Below are 20654 nucleotides of genomic sequence, written 5' to 3'. Positions count from 1 at the left end.
TATTCCTGTAGTCAGATTGTTAGCTTTCTTAGCTATGGCCTCTCTCTCTCCCTCCACTTCCTCACTTCTCTCCTGCTCCATATGCCTGATGATTAGCTACTCCTCTGCCTCCTTTACTGATAATGATACTTGTAATAACTGTAGCCTTTTTGCATCCCTGGAGGCAAGGCTTAGTGCTTTGGAATCCTGGCTCCGCACAATACATAGTAAATCATTAGTCTCTGTAGCTTGCCAGACCTCTGTAGCCAGTGCGAAGCAACCTAGCTTGGCCACCGTGAGCCATTCCCCCGCAGCTCTCAAGCAGCCGGGAAGCCAAGCTAGTTGGGTGACAGTGCGAAGGGAGCATAGCTCAAAACAACGGCCTGTGCTTCACCACCAGCCCCTTCACGTCTCCAACCGGTATTCCCCACTCAGCGACAAACCCGCTGGGAATCAGACTCTGGTCATTGGCGACTCTGCTGTTGCTGCTACGCTATACTGCCATAGGGGGACTATGCTGAGAGACTCATCGGTATACAAGGAGCCATCTACTCTCCTGACCTCTCCTCTCCTTCTACACATTTGCTGTTCCGTCTTTATCTGTTATACTGTGTAATCTGGCCTTGGTGTCTCACACTCTCTCTGTGTCTTCACAGATTTCTCCAGCGCTCCATCCACCGGCACCAACCTCCACCTGCACCACCTCCTTCCCTGTGCTTCTACCCTCCCTGCCGTCCCTGCTCATCAACCAACTTGCAGATCCTGCTTTCGCTGTTCACATCCCAGCTTGCCGACCAGGAGCTGCCTCCATCAGCCATTTCTCCCATTTTTTCCTTGTTAAAGGTTTTTCTGGGAGTTTTTCCTTAGTTGAGGTGAGGGTCGAAGGGCAGAGGATGTTGATATGATATTATGTAAAGCCCTTTGAGACAAACTGCTTGTAAAAATGGGCTGTACAAATAAAGTTGTCTTGTCTTGTCTTGAGGGTTTCTCACACTGTCTTTATTTGGCGGAAGTCAGTCCATCTCTTTCTGGTTCTCACATGTTGTGAAAGATGAAAAGCTTTGATTAGCGGTGGACCAATAATTTTTCATTTCTCTCAGCTTTGACTTGATGACTTTATTGTCTCTAAATGTGTTCACATACAGAAATGTCATGCAGTCTGAATGGGACCCCACAGCAGCTCGTCAGCAGCATGTCTTAAAAGCACAAAAATCTGGATGACTTGCGATTTTCTACTTCTAAAAACATCCATCCATCCATTTTCTATAGATCTTATCCATCAGGGTCACGGGGGAGCTGGAGCCTATCCCAGCTGACTACGGGCGAGAGGCGGGTTCACCCTGGACTGGTCGCCAGTCAATTGCCAACACACAAAGACAGACAACCACACACTTGCACCTAGGGGGCAATTTAGAGTAGTACCTAATGTGCATGTTTTTGGTATTGTGGGAGGAAGCCGGGGGAACCCGGAGAAAACCCACGCAGGCACAGGGAGAACATGCAAACTCCACATAGAAGGGCCCAGACCGGGATTCGAACCTGGAACCCTCTTGCTATGAGGCGACAGTGCTAACCACTGCACCACCGTTTCACCTAGTCCAACAGGTATTATACCTGGGTCTCCACACCAGCTAGTGGGACTAGTTCCAGCCTAGTCAAGCAAGCATGAACTGATGAAGCCTCTTGGATGAGAGGTGAAACGTCTTCAAAGACAAATAACTAAGCCCAGTTGCGTTCGATTGAATTTCCATGAGATAACCATGACCTGGATGAATGAGAATATTCACAGGCTACTTCTAAAAAAAAAAAAAAAACCAAAAAAAAAAAACCTTAGAATCAAATTATCTAATGATATAGCAACTCTAGATGGCTTAGCCGTGGCTTCAAGCTCCACTGTAAGGAATCTAGGAGTTATCTTTGATCAGGACGTGTCCTTTAATTCACACGTAACACACATTTCAACGACTGCATTCTTTCACCTCCTCAATATTGCAAAAAACCCTGAACGGCCAGGTGCCATCATAACTTAAGAATTAATAGTTCCCTATTATCCCACCAGAGTTTTCCGTTCCCAAGATGCAGGACTACTTGTGGTTCCTAGAATCTTCAAAAGTAGATTGGAAACCAGAGCCTTCAAGCTCCTCTACTGTGGAACCATCTTCTGGTTTCGGTTCAGGAGGCAGGCACCCTCTCTACATTTAAGAGTAGACTTAAAACTTTCCTTTTTGACAAAGCCTATAGTTAGGACTGTTCAGGACTGGTACTGCTGCTGGATCCTGAGCCCTCTATGGCCCTGCCTATTGCACTGATAGTGCTGCTGGATCCAGAACCCTCTCCATGGCCCTATCTGGATCCTGCTGCTCCTGCTCTGCACTGTTCTCTCTATCCTATTTCTCCTTTTTATCTCTATCTCCCCCTCTCCTGTCTCTCTCCCTCTCCTGTCTTTCTCCTTCTCCCTGTGGAGGACCACTTCAACAACAACAACACGCACCAGGTGTGGCAGTGTCTCTTTTTTTTAGTTAGTTATTTATGCAGCCTTGCTTAGATAGTTATTTATTACTTATTCTATACTTTTGCACCAAGAGGAGAATTATGCCCCAATTTCGTTGTGCTGATGTACACTGTACAACTGTACAATGACAATAAAGACCCTTATCTCTTATCTTATCTGTACATACTGGACAGAGACTATGTCAACAGGGGCCCCAAAGCCTCCAAACAGGCTCAACCAGACCTGCTCCAAAGTCTTTTTATGATCCAGGGCCCTGGCCTGGAGATGATGCTGGTTGTCTGACACAAAGGACAAGACAAACAGGCACAGGACAAAGGGAGATGAGGACTATATATACACACAAGGTAAGGGCACAGGTAGAAACAATCAGTGCGAAGACAGGTAATCCCAAAGGAGGGAAAACAAACAAAGGGAAAATGTAAAGCTCAAGAGAGTAGACACAGATAGTAAGTAGTGACAAAATAAAACAGGAAATCACAAGACAAAACTGACAACATTTCCTGGACATGACAGGCTGTGCCAACATTTTCACCAGTTGTTACCTCATGTGACTGCGGTAAGAAACAAGAACCTGTCCTGCTTCCATATGTTCACAGGTGAGCTAAAATATTTCGAAAATAGTGAAAAAGCTTGATGGATGCACTTAAATACATGAATGAACGAACACATTCTCTGTTCCATGTCCTCTGAACGTGGACATGGTCTACAGAAAGGGCCAGAGTCGCCTCTACTTTCTGAGGCGGCTGAGGTCCTTCAACATCTGCAGGACGATGCTGAGGATGTTCTATGAGTCGGAGGTGTCCAGTGCCATCACATATGCCGTTGCCTGCTGGGGTAGCTGCCTGAGGGTGAGGGACACCAACAGACTCAATAGAATCATCAAGAAGGCCAGCCATGTTGTGGGAGAGGAACTGGACTCTCTGACAGTGGTGTCTGAGAGGAGGATGTTGTCCAAAATAAGAACTATACTGGACTTTCCCTCTCACCCTCTCCACAATGTGCTGATCAGCTACAGGAGCTCGTTCAGCAACAGACTCTGACTCCCATGATGCACCACAGAGCGACACAGGAAATCATTCCTGCCTGTCGCCATCAAACTGTTAAACTCAGCACTGTGACGGACACACCCAATGTATATATACAATGTACATATTGGCTTTTTACACATGCACATACCTGTATTTTACATTTTCTTAAAAATTTGAATACAGTTTTTTGTAAATACCTGTACTTTGAGATTTTAGTTTTGTTTATCCTATCTTTATTAAGTTTATCCTATTTTTTATACTCTGCACTTTTCTCCTTTCTTGGTCGGGAATACTGCATGTGCAATGTCTGTAAGAACAAGAATTTCCCTCCAGGGATTAATAAAGGAATTCTGATTCTGATTCTGATTCTGATTCTTCTGTTCTTCTATTGTACGATCTGGATATGATCCAGAAGAAGCAAATAAGCAATCACAACGAAAATAATAAAATATTTCCCACTGCAGGCACCATCAGAAGATACAACATACTTGCAACAAAACAAAATTTTTCTTTTTAAATATGAACATTCTCAGTTGGTTAAAAAATGGGCTTCATACTTCATACATTAAATATCTTGTCTCCCAGACAAGCAAGAATAAAATGTATATGATTTTTACTCAATCTACAGTAGTTCAGTAGTTGAGTTTTCAATCATTCAAATTAAAAAATCGAAATGAAAGAGAATAAAAGAAAACAAATATGTGACACCAGTTTACCTAACATTTCCACATGAAGCCTTCAATCAAAAAGTAACAAGCAGAAAGCACACAAACAGAACGACCTCTAGGATTACTAACTTGTGTTGTGTTTCTCCTTTTTCTTTTTCCTGGTCTCCCAGTGGCTCATCTGCATTTTTCCAACTGGAGTGAAGCAGGGCGGAGCAGGCAGATTACCCCCACACCTGTTTCTCATCATCAGCCACATCTCCTCCGCTACATAAGACTGGCTCTCCCACTCCACCTTTGCTAGATTATACTGTGGTACTCAGTCAAGCTTGCTACACCTTCCCTTGTACTTATGTGTTCTCCAGAATGAACATCTGTTCTCTGTGTTCAGGTTCACCTGCTTGCTTTTGCCCACTCCATCTCTGCCACTGGATCTCTGGTTGGTCTCTGGAAAAGGATTTTCTGTTTGGACTTCTGGACTGTGTGTGATATTATTACAAGTATGCCTCAAACTGCTGTGAAAAACAGAACAAATGTGCCCCCTATTGACCATCAGCCTTCATCCACACAAGCAGGACGACCTCTAACAGCTGATCTGAGGTCTGGTTCAGCGTTGAGGGGAACACCAGGCTGTCATGTGCCCCCCTCCTCCAGAAGACACTCATGACACTCTGAATGTGTTAACATGTGACCTTCGACCTCCCTGATGTTCTCCAAACTGTGGTGTGAAATATTCAGCTGTTTTGGTTATTTATACTGACCAGCAGCAGAAAACTTGCAGCAGCTTTGATCCAAAAATAACCATTTTCAGTTTTCAGAGAACCATGTTGGTTGACAAGGACCAACGTGGTTCCCTGACTCCCCAACCTTTGAGAGAGCCGAGCCTGGTGTCCGGTGGCCTGCGGGCTCTTATTCTATTCAATTCAATTCAATTCAGTTTATTTATATAGCGCCAATTCACAACAAAAGTTATCTCATGACACTTTCCAATTATAGCAGGTCTAGACCAAACTCTTTAATTAAATTGTAAATAGAGAGAGCCCAACATTCCCCCTTGAGCAAGCACTTGGCGACAGTGGCGAGGAAAAACTGCCTTTTAGAGGGCAGAAACCTTGGAGCAGACTCCGGCTCAAGATGGGTGGCCGTCTGCCTTGACTGGGTGGGTTGAGAGAGAGAGAGAGAAAGAAAGAGAGTTTTGTGTTTTTACATATTACTAAACACTGAAGTCGTGTGATTTCGTCAGCCTGTGTTTTATTCACTTTTTAATATTGAAATGAACAAAATTAAAAATTTTTAATTTAAAATTAAGTTTCTACATTGTTTTAGCACCCTGAGTCATTGTTGGCTTGCTAACTGGCTAATGAATGACAATTTTAGCTTAGCACACAGACTAAGTAACTCAGTAATGCCATCCAACAACAGCAGACTTACAACAAAAGTCTGCTGTGATGTGGTCTGCACACTTCATGTCACTTTTATTCATATTGTGCTAAATTAGAACAAATGTTATCTCCTGATGGTTTTCATTTGATTTCATTTGACAATTCTATGATGTAGAATTTGTGGTTACCAAGGTAATGTCAGGGTTGACTCTGGATTTTCAACACTGGTTCACTGCTTACCAGTTCATCACCGTGGTAACCAAACACTTGATCAATTCTGGGTGTATGGACCATGAAAGGTGGACTGTGTAGGAGGCCCTCCTATCTTCTTCATTTCATTCTACTTTTGTATCCAGAGATCATCCTACTGCAGAGACTGACCAAAGTAGCCGAATCTTGTACTTCATTCTTCTTTAAAGTTGTGGGGTGTGTGGTGGGTGTTGTCATTGGAGTGATTATACAACCTGCAAGATGGACTGTTCTCTGGGTATAAATGGATGTTTCATCAACTTGTCTCTGGTCATTGTAATTTCTTTTTCTAAGTCCTCCTGTAGCCACCTATCAGAACCACCAGCAGAATCAGTGCCTTCTTCTTGTGTTCCTTTATCTTTTTTACATAGACCAGATCTCCCATAGTCCTGATCAATATGGCCATCTCATGACGGTTCTCTGTTCCATGTTGGGCTGTTTGTTCCTCAGCCTCCTGCCTCTTTGTCATGAGCTCCGCAGAGGTCCGGTCCGTGGTGACTTTGAGTCAACCTTAGATACAATGAATGAATAGACCTTTCAGCTGAGATACAGTTCTTCAGCTGCTGGCTCACTCTGTATAGATGCTGCTGCCTCATGGTCTCCATATCCATCCATCCACTTTCTATACCGCTTATCTGTCAGGGTCGTGGGGGAGCTGGAGCCTATCCCAGCTGACTACGGGCAAGAGGCAGGGTACACCCTGGACTGGTCGCCAGTCAATCGCAGGGCCAACACACAAAGACAAACAACCACACACCCTCACAGTCACACCTAGGGGCAATTTAGAGTAGCCAATTAACCTAATGTGCATGTTTTTGGTATTGTGGGAGGAAGCCGGAGTACCCGGAGAAAACCCACGCAGGCACAGGGAGAACATGCAAACTCCACATAGAAGGGCCCAGACCGGGATTCGAACCTGGAACCCTCTTGCTATGAGGCGACAGTGCTAACCACTGCACCACCGTGCCCTGGTCTCCATATGTGCCAGATAATTCCTCTCCATGTCATTGATTCTTTGAGTCAAGGTCTTGTTCTACTTCTGCAGAACCTCGTTTTTCTGGCTCAGGACTTATTAGTCCCAAATCCTTTATTTGTGGACTCTGTCTAGGGAGCTTGTTGTCCTGTTGGAGGGAATCCTTTTCTCTGTGCAGGAACTCGTTGTGTTGGATGATGAAGAACTCGTTCTGACTTTCTCTTCTCTGAAACTCTCAGTGAGTGTTTGTAGGAAAATCACAAAGTGATTCTCAAGTAGAAATGAGGAAAATCTCACCAGCATCTGCTTTAGTATTCTAGTAATGTCATAACACAGAATGATGTAATAAAGGACAGGAAGTCATACTTCCTGGACATTCTGTGTTGCTACTGACAACACAAGTGCAAGTGAATCTCTCACATTGAGCCACTGTGTGAGACCTGAATAATAAATTATTTAAATGTATTCAGTTGGAATCAAAGGGTTCATAACTTGATTTGTTCCTTCAAAGATCAACACAGTCAAGATGACTTGTTACTGTTCAGTAGGACAGTTCAACAAGATGACTGAAATGAGGCCATATCCTGCTGTGCACCTGAAGGCAACACACACAGTGTAGAATCAGTGTCAATATCAAGTGTTTGTGTGTTTTATTCTGAAATAGTGTGCTTCCATAAAGGGTCTGGTTTAACTGTCTGAACTAAACCTAAACCAGCAATAAGCATGAGCCCAGCAGACCAATGATGTTTTTGAATGGAGTCCTGGCGAGGTCACATGATCCAGTTTTAATTCTGAGGCGTCTCCCCACATTCCCCCCTGGAGACCAACAGGATAAAGTTAGCTACTGAGGAAATCTTAGAGGTCCAAGGGTCATGGGCCCCCAGCAGGCCAGAGGCACAACTCAGAGCACCATACAAGGAGTGTGAGAGCATCACTGTGTGTGTGTGTGTTACTCCTGTTAAGACCTGACCAACTCACTGCACCACCACCAGGACCGACTGTGTGGGGAAGCTTGTCTCACAGTTGTAGAACTGAACTGACATGACAGTAACAACATGCTGCACTGGACTGCTAATCTGGAAATCAAAATGAAGAAATTATGCTGTTGTTTATGTTCATTGGAACTTTTTTATAATTAATTTACCACATTCATTAGTACCGCATGGGTGGCACAGTGCTGCAGTGGTCAGCACTATCGCCTCATAGTAAGAGGGTTCCAGGTTCGAATCCCGGTCTGGGCCCGGTGTGGAGTTTGCATGTTCTCCCTGTACCTGTGTGGGTTTTCTCCGGGTTCTCCGGCTTCCTCCCATAAGGCATGCACATTAGGTTAACTGGCTACTCTACTTTGCCCTGAAGTGTGCGTGTGTGGTTGTCAGTCTTTGTGTGTCAGTCCTGCGATTGACTGGCTACCAGTGCACGGTGAACCCACCACTCACCTGTAGTGAGCTGGGATAGGCTCCAGTCCCCCCCGCGATCCTCATGGATAAGTGGTACAGAGATTGAATGAATGACTACCACATAGTATAAGATTATAGAAAAATAAAGCTGCTGTTTGAAACTTTTCCAACAAAACAAACTTGAATTCAAATTGTAATTTTTACACGGAAATTGGAAAAACTTTATTTATTAACTGTTCAGTTAATAAATTTACAAGTCAGACAAATGAAACTGATTTTAAATTTAAAAAATACAGAAATAAATTAAAATGATATGTGTATTACTTCACATAACCATAGTCATTTTAGAGCTTTTGGCAAAAAAAAAAAACATTAAAAAAAATCATGTATTTCTGAATCCCTACTGTGATTCTGTAAATGAAAACATGAAAACAAAATAACAGTTTTTAGTTTTATTGACTTTATTGTTTCAATAATGTGAATCTTTCCATAAATGTGTGGAGTTTAAGACTGCACAGAATCTCCACACCACTTCCCCCTGCAGACAAACAGCAATAACTTCCTGTCACATGACACGCTGACTTGCTCAGCCCTGAGTAAAGTCACAAGAACATAAAACAACCATCACATTTAAGACATGTGGACTTCACATAAACAGAAAGATGTTCAGGAAGTCTCGAACATCTTCTTCCTGTCAGCCTTGTCCTCAATGTTCTTACGCCAGTCGCCCACAGCTTCTGTTGGCTGCAGAGGACACAGACACACACAGTGAATTCAAAACCTGCTGCAACGGCTTCCGGTTTTAGTAGAATCTTTTATTCCGATTCCGACTTGCTTCCCACACAAAAAGTCATGTTGTCTTGGAGACTTTGAGAACAGCAAATCTGATCTGAGAACAGATGTTCTGGTTGTTGTTTATTTGTTCAGTTGTCATCATGAGGCAACATGGCTGACTTGTTGCTGCTATTAAAGGAGGATTAAAGGAGGTGTTTTGTATCGTAAAATCTTTTGAGGGAAACTCTAAATTTACTTGACCTGAAACTTGAACAAACTGAAATTCTGCTGAAAGCTATGAAGCAGCAGTTTAATTTTTATTCACTGATTTTATATAAGGCTACATATAACATCAGCAGATGAACATTATGACTCAACGAGAGAGACGCAACTAAATGAAGTCAAATCAAGTCCAAAATATGTGGTAATTGATGTGTGAAGATCTGAGCTTGTTTGTCTCAGAAAAGTTTGTAAGTCGAGCAGAGTGAAGGTAAAGTAATGCGGTCTGAACACCATAACGCTTCATTCAACAGATTTAACACACTGAAGAACTGATGTATTTTCAAACATCACGGAAAGCGTTTACTAATGCAAAGTTTTATCCAGTATTATATATCGTATGTAACATTGAAACGACCAAATCAGAATCTGATTCATGTTCATTTAAGTGTTTCGGAGTTTCAGAGTTTATCAGTAAATACTGTACTCATCCTTTTGCTGGGTACAGTATTTGCTGAGTACAGTAAATACTGTACTCAGCAAAAGGATGAAAGTGATAAAGAAAAATCTGGTAAACTCACCTCCTCTTTGACCTCCTTCTTGACCTGCTTGAGATTGGACCTCAGGTCCATGTTGACTGTATGTTTGGAGCCCAGCAGAGCTTTCAGCATGGTGTCAGCGGACATACGAACTTTCTTCAGAGCAGGTTTCTTTACTCCTCTCAGGTCCACCACTTTGATATTCAGATCTTCAATCTGTGAGAAGTCAAAAGGTTTTTATTTTAGCTTACTTGAGCGTTTAGGTCTATACTGATGTCAGTCTCTCAAACTTTACCTCTTTGTTGGCTTTGCTCACTTTAGCCTCAATGTCGTACCGCTCCTCATCAATCTTGTCGATAAGGGCGTGGAGCTTCTTGCAGATTTCCTGTCAACATGCAGTGACACACAGTTTTCAGACAATTGTGCTCAACTGTGTCACCAACTTCTAAAAGACCTGGAAAACTATGGTGAACTTTGTAACAGTACTGTTGCCCTGTTAGATACTGAAAGGGTCGAAGTGTCATGATTGTAAATATGAATAAATTATCTTAATTTCAAGTTGAATATTTTTTGAAACACATTTCTGCCTCAAATTTTGTGAGATCAACAAACAGAAAAGTTAACGATACTAATTATGATGACTAAATGCTACAGGGTAGTTTTATATATATATATTTTCCCTTTCTTGTAAATATTTTATTCTTCATTTTATTATTATTATTGCTATTTTGTATTTTGTATGGTGCACAGGACAGAGAAAAATCCGGAGTCAAATTCCTTGTATGGTCACACATACTTGGCAAATAAAGCTGATTCTGATTCTGATTCTGATTCTGAGTAAATTAGTGTACATGATGATTTTGCCTAAACTGTATTTCAGAATTAATTAGCATTTACATGATAAAATCTGCTTTTATTCTTGTTAGTCTTTTCTTCTTCAGTTGGCCATATACCTACATTTCCCAGAGTGCCTTTCAACAATCCCCAGTTAAAGAGTAGAACGTTGTGACTGTTAATTAAAAGCAGGTGTATTAACTGCATTAATGATAATGACGAATCACAGTGCTGTAGAAATTAGACTTTGTCCTTGTATGATTAATAAAGGTTCTTTCAAAATGGTGGTTTCGGGCCGCTACTCTTTGATTCTGAGGGTCGTTAGTCTTGAACCAGTGATGCTCCTCTCACCATCAGGGCAGCCTGGTCTCCGCTCAGGTCCGGGGCAGGACAGTGTTCAGCCATGTAGGCCTCCTTTGCTACCTCCATGTCCTTCTTTTCCTGATCGAGCCAGTTCTGAGCAATCTGAAGGATCAGGCTCTGCAGGACAGAAATCATAAAATTATTAACATAAGGGATGTTGCCTCTGTGTGATTTTAGCTGTTTTCTATGGAATAGGATCAGATGGAAACTGCAAAAAAAAAAAAAAAAAAAAAAAAAAAAGCAAAATCATGGGCCACAAAAACAGTTTTGTAGTTTACCTTTAGGTGATGCCTGCGGCTGGAAGTCATCTTTTTCCTGTTTGTGAGGAAGATGTGTGAGAGAAACATGACTTGTAATCATAAACCAAAAAGTACATGGTTATTATTAACAGCAATATTCGGTAATTAATTAATTCACTCGTGTTTCTTCTTGGTGAAAGACGAGTTTATCAATGCAGGTGTTTTTTTATCTAAAGAACTGTTATTAATTTGGAGTCATAATCTTGAAATAAGGCAGATAATTTCATTATGATATTGAAGGGAAAACATCAAAACTGTCGCTACTCTGCTTTTTCATATCTATTTCCAGGACAAAAACATGTTAGATTGAATCCTGCTGCCTTTTGTGCTTCAATCAGACAATGAGACAGGAAGCTGTTCAGACTTACTCAGACATCTTGGTGGTTTTCGCGGTTCACAGCCTGCATGAAGACATGCATAAGAACACACTTGAGTATTTTTGACCTCTGCTGAGCCCCGTAGTCTTTCATATCAGTGTGAGGTTCTCTGAGATCAGCATGTTCTGCTGCAGCTCTGATGGAGATGGATGGACAGAAATATTCCTGCTGTAATGTGATCAGAGGCCACAGCTGAGTGGCGTTGCCTGAACTAAACTGGGACAGTCGGGATCAGGTGTCATCTTCTGACCAGAGTGGGAGCAGAAAAAATTCTGCTGTGGAATATCATTAAGCAAAGCTTATTGTTGATACCTTTAAATGGCTCTAAATGACTAATGTCCAAATCAAATTACATGAGCTCTTGATTATCGGGTTCCCTTTTGAAATTACTATCACAGTTCTTTAAAGTTATCTTCCTGTGGCAAAGTGACTCGTCAGGGCTGACAGACCCAAACTTACAAGTTGTTTCTTCTGACACTTAAATCTAACAAATTTAGAAACTGGGATGCTAATGATAAAAGAGAAAAACACCCAAGAAATAAATCTTGCAGCCACCAAGACAAATAAACATATTTTTTAATGACATCCATATGGATGAAGTCAGTTAATAAGCACTGAGGTATCAACTTTAAATAAATAACAGGTTCACTTATGTGGTTACAAGCATGGCACAGATTTTATGATACAAATAAATCCACTTGATCTCAGTCAACAAGCTGTTGAAGTTCAAAACTAGAATGATGATATCTTTCTCTCTTGTGACCTAGAAAGCATCACATTTTACCAACTCTCAAGTAACGTCATGACATGGAATTATTGAGTCTGAGTGCATCTGAACGACTTTTCAGACACTGAGCTGCAAAGCTTCAGGACCATAAAACACAAAACAGTGCAGCTTAATGGCTCTCATAAATTCAGGTCTGTGAGGAAAAGGTCAGATGTCAGCAACAAACACGTAGAAAGCAAGTTCAGGATGTCAGGATGGGTCAGAGGTGGATGAACGGACAACCCTTTAGGATTTTTAGAAGTACAGTCTGGCAGTCAATGCCTATTTTTTTCTCTGATAAAATTAAAGATGCTGCTCTCAGAGAGCCTCAAAGGGAGGGAAAAATATAAAGATTTCTCACCTACTGAGAGGAGGAAGAAGAAGAGGAGGACAACTTGGTGGAAGAAAAGGAGACACTGCCAAAGCTGCAGACAGTGAAAAATGAAATAGGGTATATATGGTGGATTGCGATGCCTCAGCAAAATGTCCAGATCCTCTTTATGGAAATGGAACCCAGGCAGACCAATGGGCCTACGAGCTCCTGAAATACACCCGGCCCAGCCCTCCCCGTGAGTCAACTTCGAGTTGATCTGAAGCCTTCAACAGATTCACTGTGTGTAGAGAAAACCATCTTTAACCTTCAGGGGTTTTTAAGTAGATTTGAAATGGTCTCGTCTTCGTAAGTTCCCCTCTTTAATGTAAAAGAACACTTAGATTGAACCGCTCAAAGCAGGCCTCCTTTTTATAAAAGCTCAGATCAACTGTTTTGAAAATTCTCTGAAATCAAGAGTCATTTGTTATTCCTGTGCATAAATTTCAATCCTAACAGTCATGGCAGAAGTTAAACAATGTAGAGACGGTAGTATATATATATATATTTACATACGTATATGTATATATATATATGTGTGTGTGTGTATATGATCGTTCTGATCTGATCAAAATGTAAAACATCTGTCTGATTCCTGATTTCCTGAGACATCAGTCATCTTCTTTTAACCTGATACTGAAAAATCTGACTCAGTGTCCACATACTAGTTTTTCCTAAAGCTTTGTTTTTGAAAATGAAGTTTTTGAAATGTGAAATTCATCATTCAGTTTGTGCGATATGAGAAAAACAATAATAATAAATAATGTGCAGATAAATGTAACAAACAATTTTGTCCTCATTTTGAAACATTTATTTCTAATTGCTCCATGGAAACCTGTACAGGCTGACTGTTTCAGACGTAATGATGACATTTCTTTGTCTCTGTTCAGTTGCTCATGGCACTGACGGTATCACAAAAACAAGCAAAGAAAATAAAAAAGTCTAAACTCTTATCCCTGTGTGAGACCCATTCAGTCTCTCAGACCTCAGTCCCTCCTGCTTTTGTCCTCGTCACTTCAGGAAGGTTTTAGGAAGTCTCAAACATCTTCTTCCTGTCAGCCTTATCCTCAATGTTTTTACGCCAGTCGCCCACCGCCTCTGTTGACTACAAAGAAGAACAACATGGACTCATTACACATTAACTTCCTCATCAACACAAAAACATTAACACATCAACATCACAAAGGACCTTTTTCATTAGAATCATTGACTAATTTGTGGTACAGTAAGACTTATGTTATAGCCCATTTCAATTGAAAGGGACATTTTATCAGGGTGTTGTTTTCCTTTAATTTCACTAAGGTGTAATGACCTGCAATCAGTCATCATCACAAGATTCAAGAAACTTAAAACTTGGGTTTGACTTAAAAGTGCAGTCCTACTCAATTTCCCACCAGGGATCAATAAAATATTCCGATTCTAAAACTGTTTCAACCAGCTTCTAGAAAATTCAATTCAAGTTTCCAGAAGACCTGTGACATGTTTCAGACCACTCAAACTTTCACAGTGTGATGAAATGATTGGAAATCAGCAGTGGCTCAAAGGGTTAAAAAGCACAAAAGTGTTCAGCACAGCAAAGCATTAAAATTAACAGTAAAGTGTCAAGGATGTGTTGTTTCTACGGGAGCCCTGGATAGGCAAACCAACCACTGACAGGGACTTCAGTGTTCTCTCCCCACAGGGCGAGGCGAGGGCTGTTCATTGCCTCACCACTAGATGTCACTAAATCCTCCCTTCTAAATCCTTATCTATTGATCTTTGTTGTTTTTATGGTGTACTTTTCCTACATGTCTACTTTTGCACTGTTACAATGCAAAGCTGATAATACTGCTATACATTTACTTGTGGTAATTGTGGTATTGTGGTATTGGTACTTTTACTGCAGTAGTAAAGGATCTGACCAGATGTGAAAACATGGAAAGAGAAGACTTGGATGTTTCTAAAGACCAAAGATCTCAACAGTGAGTTTCGTGTCTAAATGTCTTTATGAGCTGATGAGTACTGACTTCGAGTCAGTTTGTTGCTGCTGATATGTGATTTCATGAAGTGATGCATGATGTGACAGCAATTTTTAGTTTATTTGAAGCTTCTCCTGACACATGTGCTCAGTCTGGACCCCTTCCTCACCTCCTCTTTGACCTCCTTCTTGACCTGCTTCAGGTTGGCTCTCAGGTCCATGGTCACCTTGTGCTTTCCTCCCAGCAGAGCCTGCAGCATGGCGTCCGCTGACATACGCACTTTCTTCAGTGCTGGTTTCTTCACTCCGGCCAGCTCAACCACCTTCAGCTTCAGATCCTCAATCTGGAGGCAGAGAAACGTTGGGGAAATGTTGTGGAAGCAGTCGAGTATCGTCTTGGTGTTGTCTTCATTAACACCTGAGCTTCAGTGTGTCAGGAGGAGGGTTTTAGACAAATTGACGGCTCATTTCAAGCTTCTCCTGACACACATGATTTATGCTGAATCCAGTCTAAACTTTCTTGCCATGATAGATCAACAATGACTGATGAAGCCAGGAACTCAACTGGAAAGCATCTGGGGTCATGATGTAATATCAGTAAATCTCACTTGTGTTCAGTGAGGCCCCCTCTGCACTAAAATATTCACGAGTCATTGTTCAAACTCCTGAATATTTAAAAATCCTCCGAAACGGCATGAAACAGGAATACCTGTTTAACTGTAAGGCAGGTGGAACAGGCGAGTGGCGGTGAACTGGATCATCTGGTGTTTTCTGACTCCTACACTAACTGTACATGAACAGATTTATAATTCTGTGACTGCTGAGAACATTTTGTCTTTTTTGACGATAACCTTTCTCTGTTGTTAATTTATCTCATTCAAATTTTTTCAACATGAAGACGTTTACATTCAGCACAGTTCACAGCAAAGGGATTTTTAGATGTCACCCACAGCTGGATACCTGACAAGATTGTGTCTCTCACCTCTTTGTCTGCCTTCTGCACTTTGGCCTCAGCGTCGTATCTCACCTCGTCAATCTTGTCAATGGCAGCATGGAGCTTCTTACAGATTTCCTGTTGAAATGCCAAACAAACAAACATTTCTTCAGCTGTCAGACCTCTTGACACCATTATAATTAACTCAACTCAACTGATCATTTCATCAGACATCCTCCCTCATCCTCACATTCAGAACTTCACCAACGTTAGAGATCTTCAAGCCAAATTCGAAAACTACTGAACTGAAGACTTGGGAATTACAGTAAAAGTTCTCTTATGATGTTGATAATATGTGGTATTTACACTTTTACTTAAATAAAAGAATCAAAGTGCAAGCCGACAGCCTCATGGACTCACCATGAGGGCGGCCTGGTCTCCACTGAGGTCAGGGGCAGGGCAGTTCTCAGCCATGTAGGCCTCCTTTGCTGCCTCGATGTCCTTCTTCTCCTGCTCGATCCAGTTGGCAGCAATCTGAAGCATCAAACTCTGCAGGGAGGTGAAAAGACGAGTGAGTCCAATTTAATTAAAAAGCTCAACAATAACACTCAAAGCAGAGTTTGATCCCGACCTTCAGATGATGCCTGCGGCTGGATGTCATTTTCTTTCCCCTGAAGGACGGACATTAGACATTGTCAGGACTGATGGTCATGTCTCATCAAACGACAAACATTCTTATCCACTGTCTTAAAAAGAAATGTTCTGAATAGCTCTGGGTCTGATATGAAGCTAAAACCAGCAACTGGTAAGGTTAGCATAGCATTAAGGCTGAAAACAGGAAGAAGCAGCTGGCCAGGCACCTCTACAGCAATGGTTTGACAGGTGGTCATGTGGAGCAGGATTTCTTTTAACCTCCTGTAAAAGTGTTCAGTTCGATTCAATTCAGTTTATTTAGGTAGAGCCAATTCACAACAACAGTTATCTCATGACATTTTCCAATTAGAGCAGGTTGAGACCTAACTCAAATTAAATTTTAAAATACAGAGCATGTTCCACTGTTCCACACTTGGCTTTTGTTTTGTATGAAATGAACAAGATAAAATGTGTTAGTCAGTGAAAATAATTTCTCAACAAAGATGCTAAATTACAGAATTCCTGCAGCTGATTTTTCCACATGTATTATTATTCCTCCCACAGTCAGAAGGTGTGGGCTGTGGGTCAAGGGAGAGCAGAAACATCAGTGAACTGAAATGCATTGATCTGAGTTGTGAAAACATGTTTAAATAGTATTAATATGATACTGGGTATGAATGATTACAGAGACTGCTGGCTTTAGTGTGCTTTTGCACACAAACACCTGATCACAAATCAGCAGCCTGGACATCATGGACATCTCTGTCAGTCCAGATCAAGTATGTCATTGATCAATGTTCTGCACAGGAGAAATCAGCATCTACACTTTAGTTTGAAAGGTTTCCTGTGATAAAATAAAGGCTGAATTTCCATCAGACCCATCTCTACTCTCAGATTAATGCTAAAATGTTAACATGCTAACTGTTAGCATTCATTTCATGGGATTTCCTTTTTGGCTGTCTGATGCTTTTTATGTTCTTTGTTTACTGAAAATGTATTGATTAAACAATCAATAAATATAGGATGTGATTCAGTTTTATATTAGTTGTAGCTCACAATGTTAATAATACAGCAATGAAGCTTCACCTCGTCTTATTAGGGTGAAAAGGATGATGTCTCTACAGCCAACACCTCCCAAACTCTGCAGCTCACATCAAAACTGTCTGGTGGATAAACAACACTACAGGGAGGAGGAAACGTGCCAATTTGATTTTTTGAATTTGGGATGGACTTTTCCTTTAATGTGAGATTTGAATTCATCCCTCTAAGACATCAGGGACAAGGTCAGGTAACACTTAAAAATCAGTTCATTTCAACAAACTACTGGTGTGCAGATACATTCAAATGTGAGATGCAGAATACAATACAACATATTGCAGTTTGTTTGAGCAGTTTCACTACTTTGTCTTTAAATCAGCTCCAAATGTTTTCATTGTGACATGGACAAAGTAAAAGATCATAATCATTAAAACAATCTGACTAACTGAACATACAAAATGTTTGGGACAAAAGGCTTAACACAAAGACATACTGTTGATGCTACCATCAAACCCTGAGTTTTGTCTGATGGATTATCAGAATTAAAGACATCACAGAGAGATGCACTCAATCCAAAACTTCCTCTGAGATTATCATAAATTTATCCTGTAAATAAATTAAGTATTTCTCCAACAGCTGAGTTTGAGGTGTAAAATTGAAAAATAAATAAATAAAAATGTACAAATAGACATGATGTGGCTTGGAGTGAAATACAATCAGTGCCATTAGATTACAAAATCACAAGAAGGAGGAGGACGAGGAGGAAGAAGACATGTACTCACTCAGACATTTTTCTGGTTTGTGATCTTCTTCACAGCCTGTTCACAGACAGAAGACATTCATCAGTTAATCAGCTTACACAGAACTCACTGACTGACTGATGGACTCACTGAGCGTCCACAGCTGAGCTCCACGGGTTATCGATCAGTAACCTTTTGACCTGCAGCAGGAAACATGATACTCTTTACTCCCATGGAAAACCGGCTGCCAGCCATCACAAATCAGCTAATTTTGGACGGGTGGGGTCAGAAAGGGGGTCTTGCTCTGAACAGTTGTCTCGGCTGAAGACATTCTGCCTGGATTTAACTTGTTACTGCGAGCCAATGACCTGAGCACGAAATGCCACCAGCAGATGAACCAAATGTGGCGCCAAGCACGCAACGAGACCCGTTAACACCACGTCCAACATCCTGCAGGCATGCAGGGCAACGGCTGACTGTGAGGTGTGGCTACAGACTCTTTCACAAACCATCAAACTTTCTACAGTGAGCCACAAACCACTTCAAACCATTCCTTTCCTGATTCTCTTCAGGTTTCCACTGTGGATGTTAAAACTGTTCACAAATGCTTTGTTAAATCTTCTTATGCTTATACTTTAGTCAACATATGAAAACATCCACTAAGAAAACATGATTTCATGAAGAATCAAAAATCTTTATGTGTCTTTGTCTTCTTTGTCAATAGAAAAATAAAAAACAATTCAACATATAGGCAGAGTAATTTTCCAATAAATGCTGACTAAATACATTTAAAGGATGCTTTTCCTTTAAGGAGTTAATTTTTTGGGATATTTTTTTATCAAAATACATCCTGGAAATTATCATAAAATTAACATAAAGCTCTACCAAACTGGTTTACTGAGCTGGGGTTTGCTTCATAAACATTCACTTTTTTATTCTTTTAAAGATTAAACCCCTCTGCTTGTTTTTATTCACAGACAACTCAGATCAAACTGAAACAACAAAATGAGCTTCAGTTTTAACCTGCCTGAAAGTCCAGTCGTTATTTCATCCCTCAGTGCCCTACAGCGTCCTTCATTAAGTCCAGTTAGTCTCTCTGATTCTACCTACAAGCATGTGAAGGCAACCTCACAGGTTGGAAGTCCCATCTGCAGCAGCACTTTTAAAAATCACATACGAACACCTGTAAAGTCCCACCTGTAGACCAGAGCCCAGTGTGACTACCACACTGAACGAAGCTGAGCTGTACAGACTCTCACCTACTGAATGTGACGAGGAGGAGGAAGACGAAGAAGGGGGAGACACGGCCAAGTCCTAACAGTAGAGATTAAACAGGGTATATAGGGTGTGAAGTGCTCGCTCAGCAGGAAAGTCAGCCCTCTTTATGGTAGCAGAGCACTTCAGACCAATAGGCCGGCAGGCTCCAGAAATACCACCACAACTCTCTGAGTAACCTCATAAATTTCTGCCTCAGGAAGTGGCCTCACTGGACTGGAGGCCAAAGGGACACGATCAGGTTCCCCAGAGACCAGTGACAAATCAGTGAAGCAATTGTTACACAACAGCAGGCAGGCTGCCACAATTAAAGCTCATAGATTCAGTTTCCTTTGCACCACCAGCATCAGTGCGTTGAGTCATTCAAAGTTTAGTTAACAAGCAGCAGTGTGAATGAAAACAGGTTTTAGTATAAAATTACAAAGACTATAAGTTTGTCTGATTCAGGCTGCTGCTTTGAGGCTTATGAAGAGCTCATCACTCTTTGATTTGCCCTGAAAAGTTTCTCGTGCTGTCTGTGACACTCGCAGTCTTTCTTTATTTGGCTTCATTTTGTTCACTTTTTGAATGTATTTTGTCATCTGCCTATATTTTCTTGAGCTCTCAGGACCTCTATACAATTGTAATCATTTAACTTCAACCTCTTTCTGCATTAGTCCAACTGAACGTTTAAGTTTTTGTGGAGATACCAAATATATATCAATATATTGAGCAAATGTGTAAAGTTATGCATTTTGCTCAGTAAAAAACATCACAAGCAGCCAAAACAAAAAGCAGGAACAATATGAATTAATGTGTGAAATACAATGTGGATTCCTTTTAAGTAACCTGCAAGACACTTTCATATAGATGTCAAGAGTCTAATAGAGTTAGACAAAACCTCATGCTGTGATGAAATGAAAAAGGAGAAAATAAAGCCACTCACCATCTGTAGAACGTCATGTTGCTGTATTGTTTGAGATGAAGAAGTTTGATTTGATGAAAATATTTGATGTGAAGCAATGTTTCACGACTGAAACAGGATGGTAAGCCATCCAGCTGAGAGGAGGGCGAGAGGCTATCTGCTGACACCTGCTGGTGTACTGTGAGCATAACAAACAGATTTCTGAATTGCTGTGATTCTCACCCCTGGAAACAGCTCTTTGTAATTAGCATGTTTCTATTTAAGACTTTATGTCTGAGGGAAAACACCTGAGGTTCAGCTCTGCATCAACATCTCTCTGGTTTAAAAGAAGAGAGAGAACAGAAATGAATTTTAAATCACTCAAACAATGAAAAGTCCACCTACAGCCCAGCTGATGACCAAATGAATCCCAACTAAAAACAAACCTACACTGTGACAGCGTTTCCT

The 20654-nt window shown here is 41.1% G+C and overlaps 2 protein-coding genes across 6 annotated transcripts; both read right to left on the bottom strand.

The window, feature by feature from the left end:
* Positions 1–8625: 8625 nt before the first annotated feature.
* On the bottom strand, positions 8626–12787 carry LOC124061961 (troponin I, fast skeletal muscle-like). The gene is made up of 7 exons (XM_046394331.1): positions 12718–12787; positions 11582–11614; positions 11193–11229; positions 10903–11031; positions 10013–10102; positions 9760–9933; positions 8626–8929 (listed from the first exon to the last, which is right to left on the bottom strand). The coding sequence occupies exons 2-7, from the start codon at positions 11587–11589 to the stop codon at positions 8852–8854; spliced, it is 516 nt and encodes a 171-aa protein (XP_046250287.1). The 5' UTR covers positions 11590–11614; positions 12718–12787; the 3' UTR covers positions 8626–8851.
* LOC124061960 (troponin I, fast skeletal muscle-like) lies at positions 11582–20590 on the bottom strand. Of its 5 annotated transcripts, XR_006843841.1 has the most exons (9): positions 19288–20590; positions 18071–18106; positions 16249–16288; positions 16038–16166; positions 15666–15755; positions 14854–15027; positions 13712–13831; positions 12718–12781; positions 11582–11614 (listed from the first exon to the last, which is right to left on the bottom strand). XR_006843841.1 is itself a non-coding variant. In XM_046394328.1 (7 exons), the coding sequence occupies exons 2-7, from the start codon at positions 18076–18078 to the stop codon at positions 13754–13756; spliced, it is 519 nt and encodes a 172-aa protein (XP_046250284.1). In that variant the 5' UTR covers positions 18079–18106; positions 19292–20590; the 3' UTR covers positions 12926–13753. The 5 variants fall into 5 exon arrangements, 4 of the variants coding, with proteins under 4 accessions (XP_046250286.1, XP_046250284.1, XP_046250285.1 ...); XM_046394328.1 differs by lacking the exons at positions 11582–11614; positions 12718–12781 and having other exon boundaries at positions 12926–13831; positions 19292–20590; XM_046394329.1 differs by lacking the exons at positions 11582–11614; positions 12718–12781; positions 19288–20590 and adding an exon at positions 19226–19269 and having other exon boundaries at positions 12926–13831.
* Between the last annotated feature and the right edge of the window lie 64 nt (positions 20591–20654).

The sequence above is a fragment of the Scatophagus argus genome, chromosome 7 (genome assembly GCF_020382885.2).
Source record: "Scatophagus argus isolate fScaArg1 chromosome 7, fScaArg1.pri, whole genome shotgun sequence".
NCBI lineage: Eukaryota > Metazoa > Chordata > Actinopteri > Scatophagidae > Scatophagus > Scatophagus argus.
The sequence above is the reverse complement of the archived record's forward strand: the minus strand, read 5'-3'. Positions and strand labels throughout refer to the sequence as shown.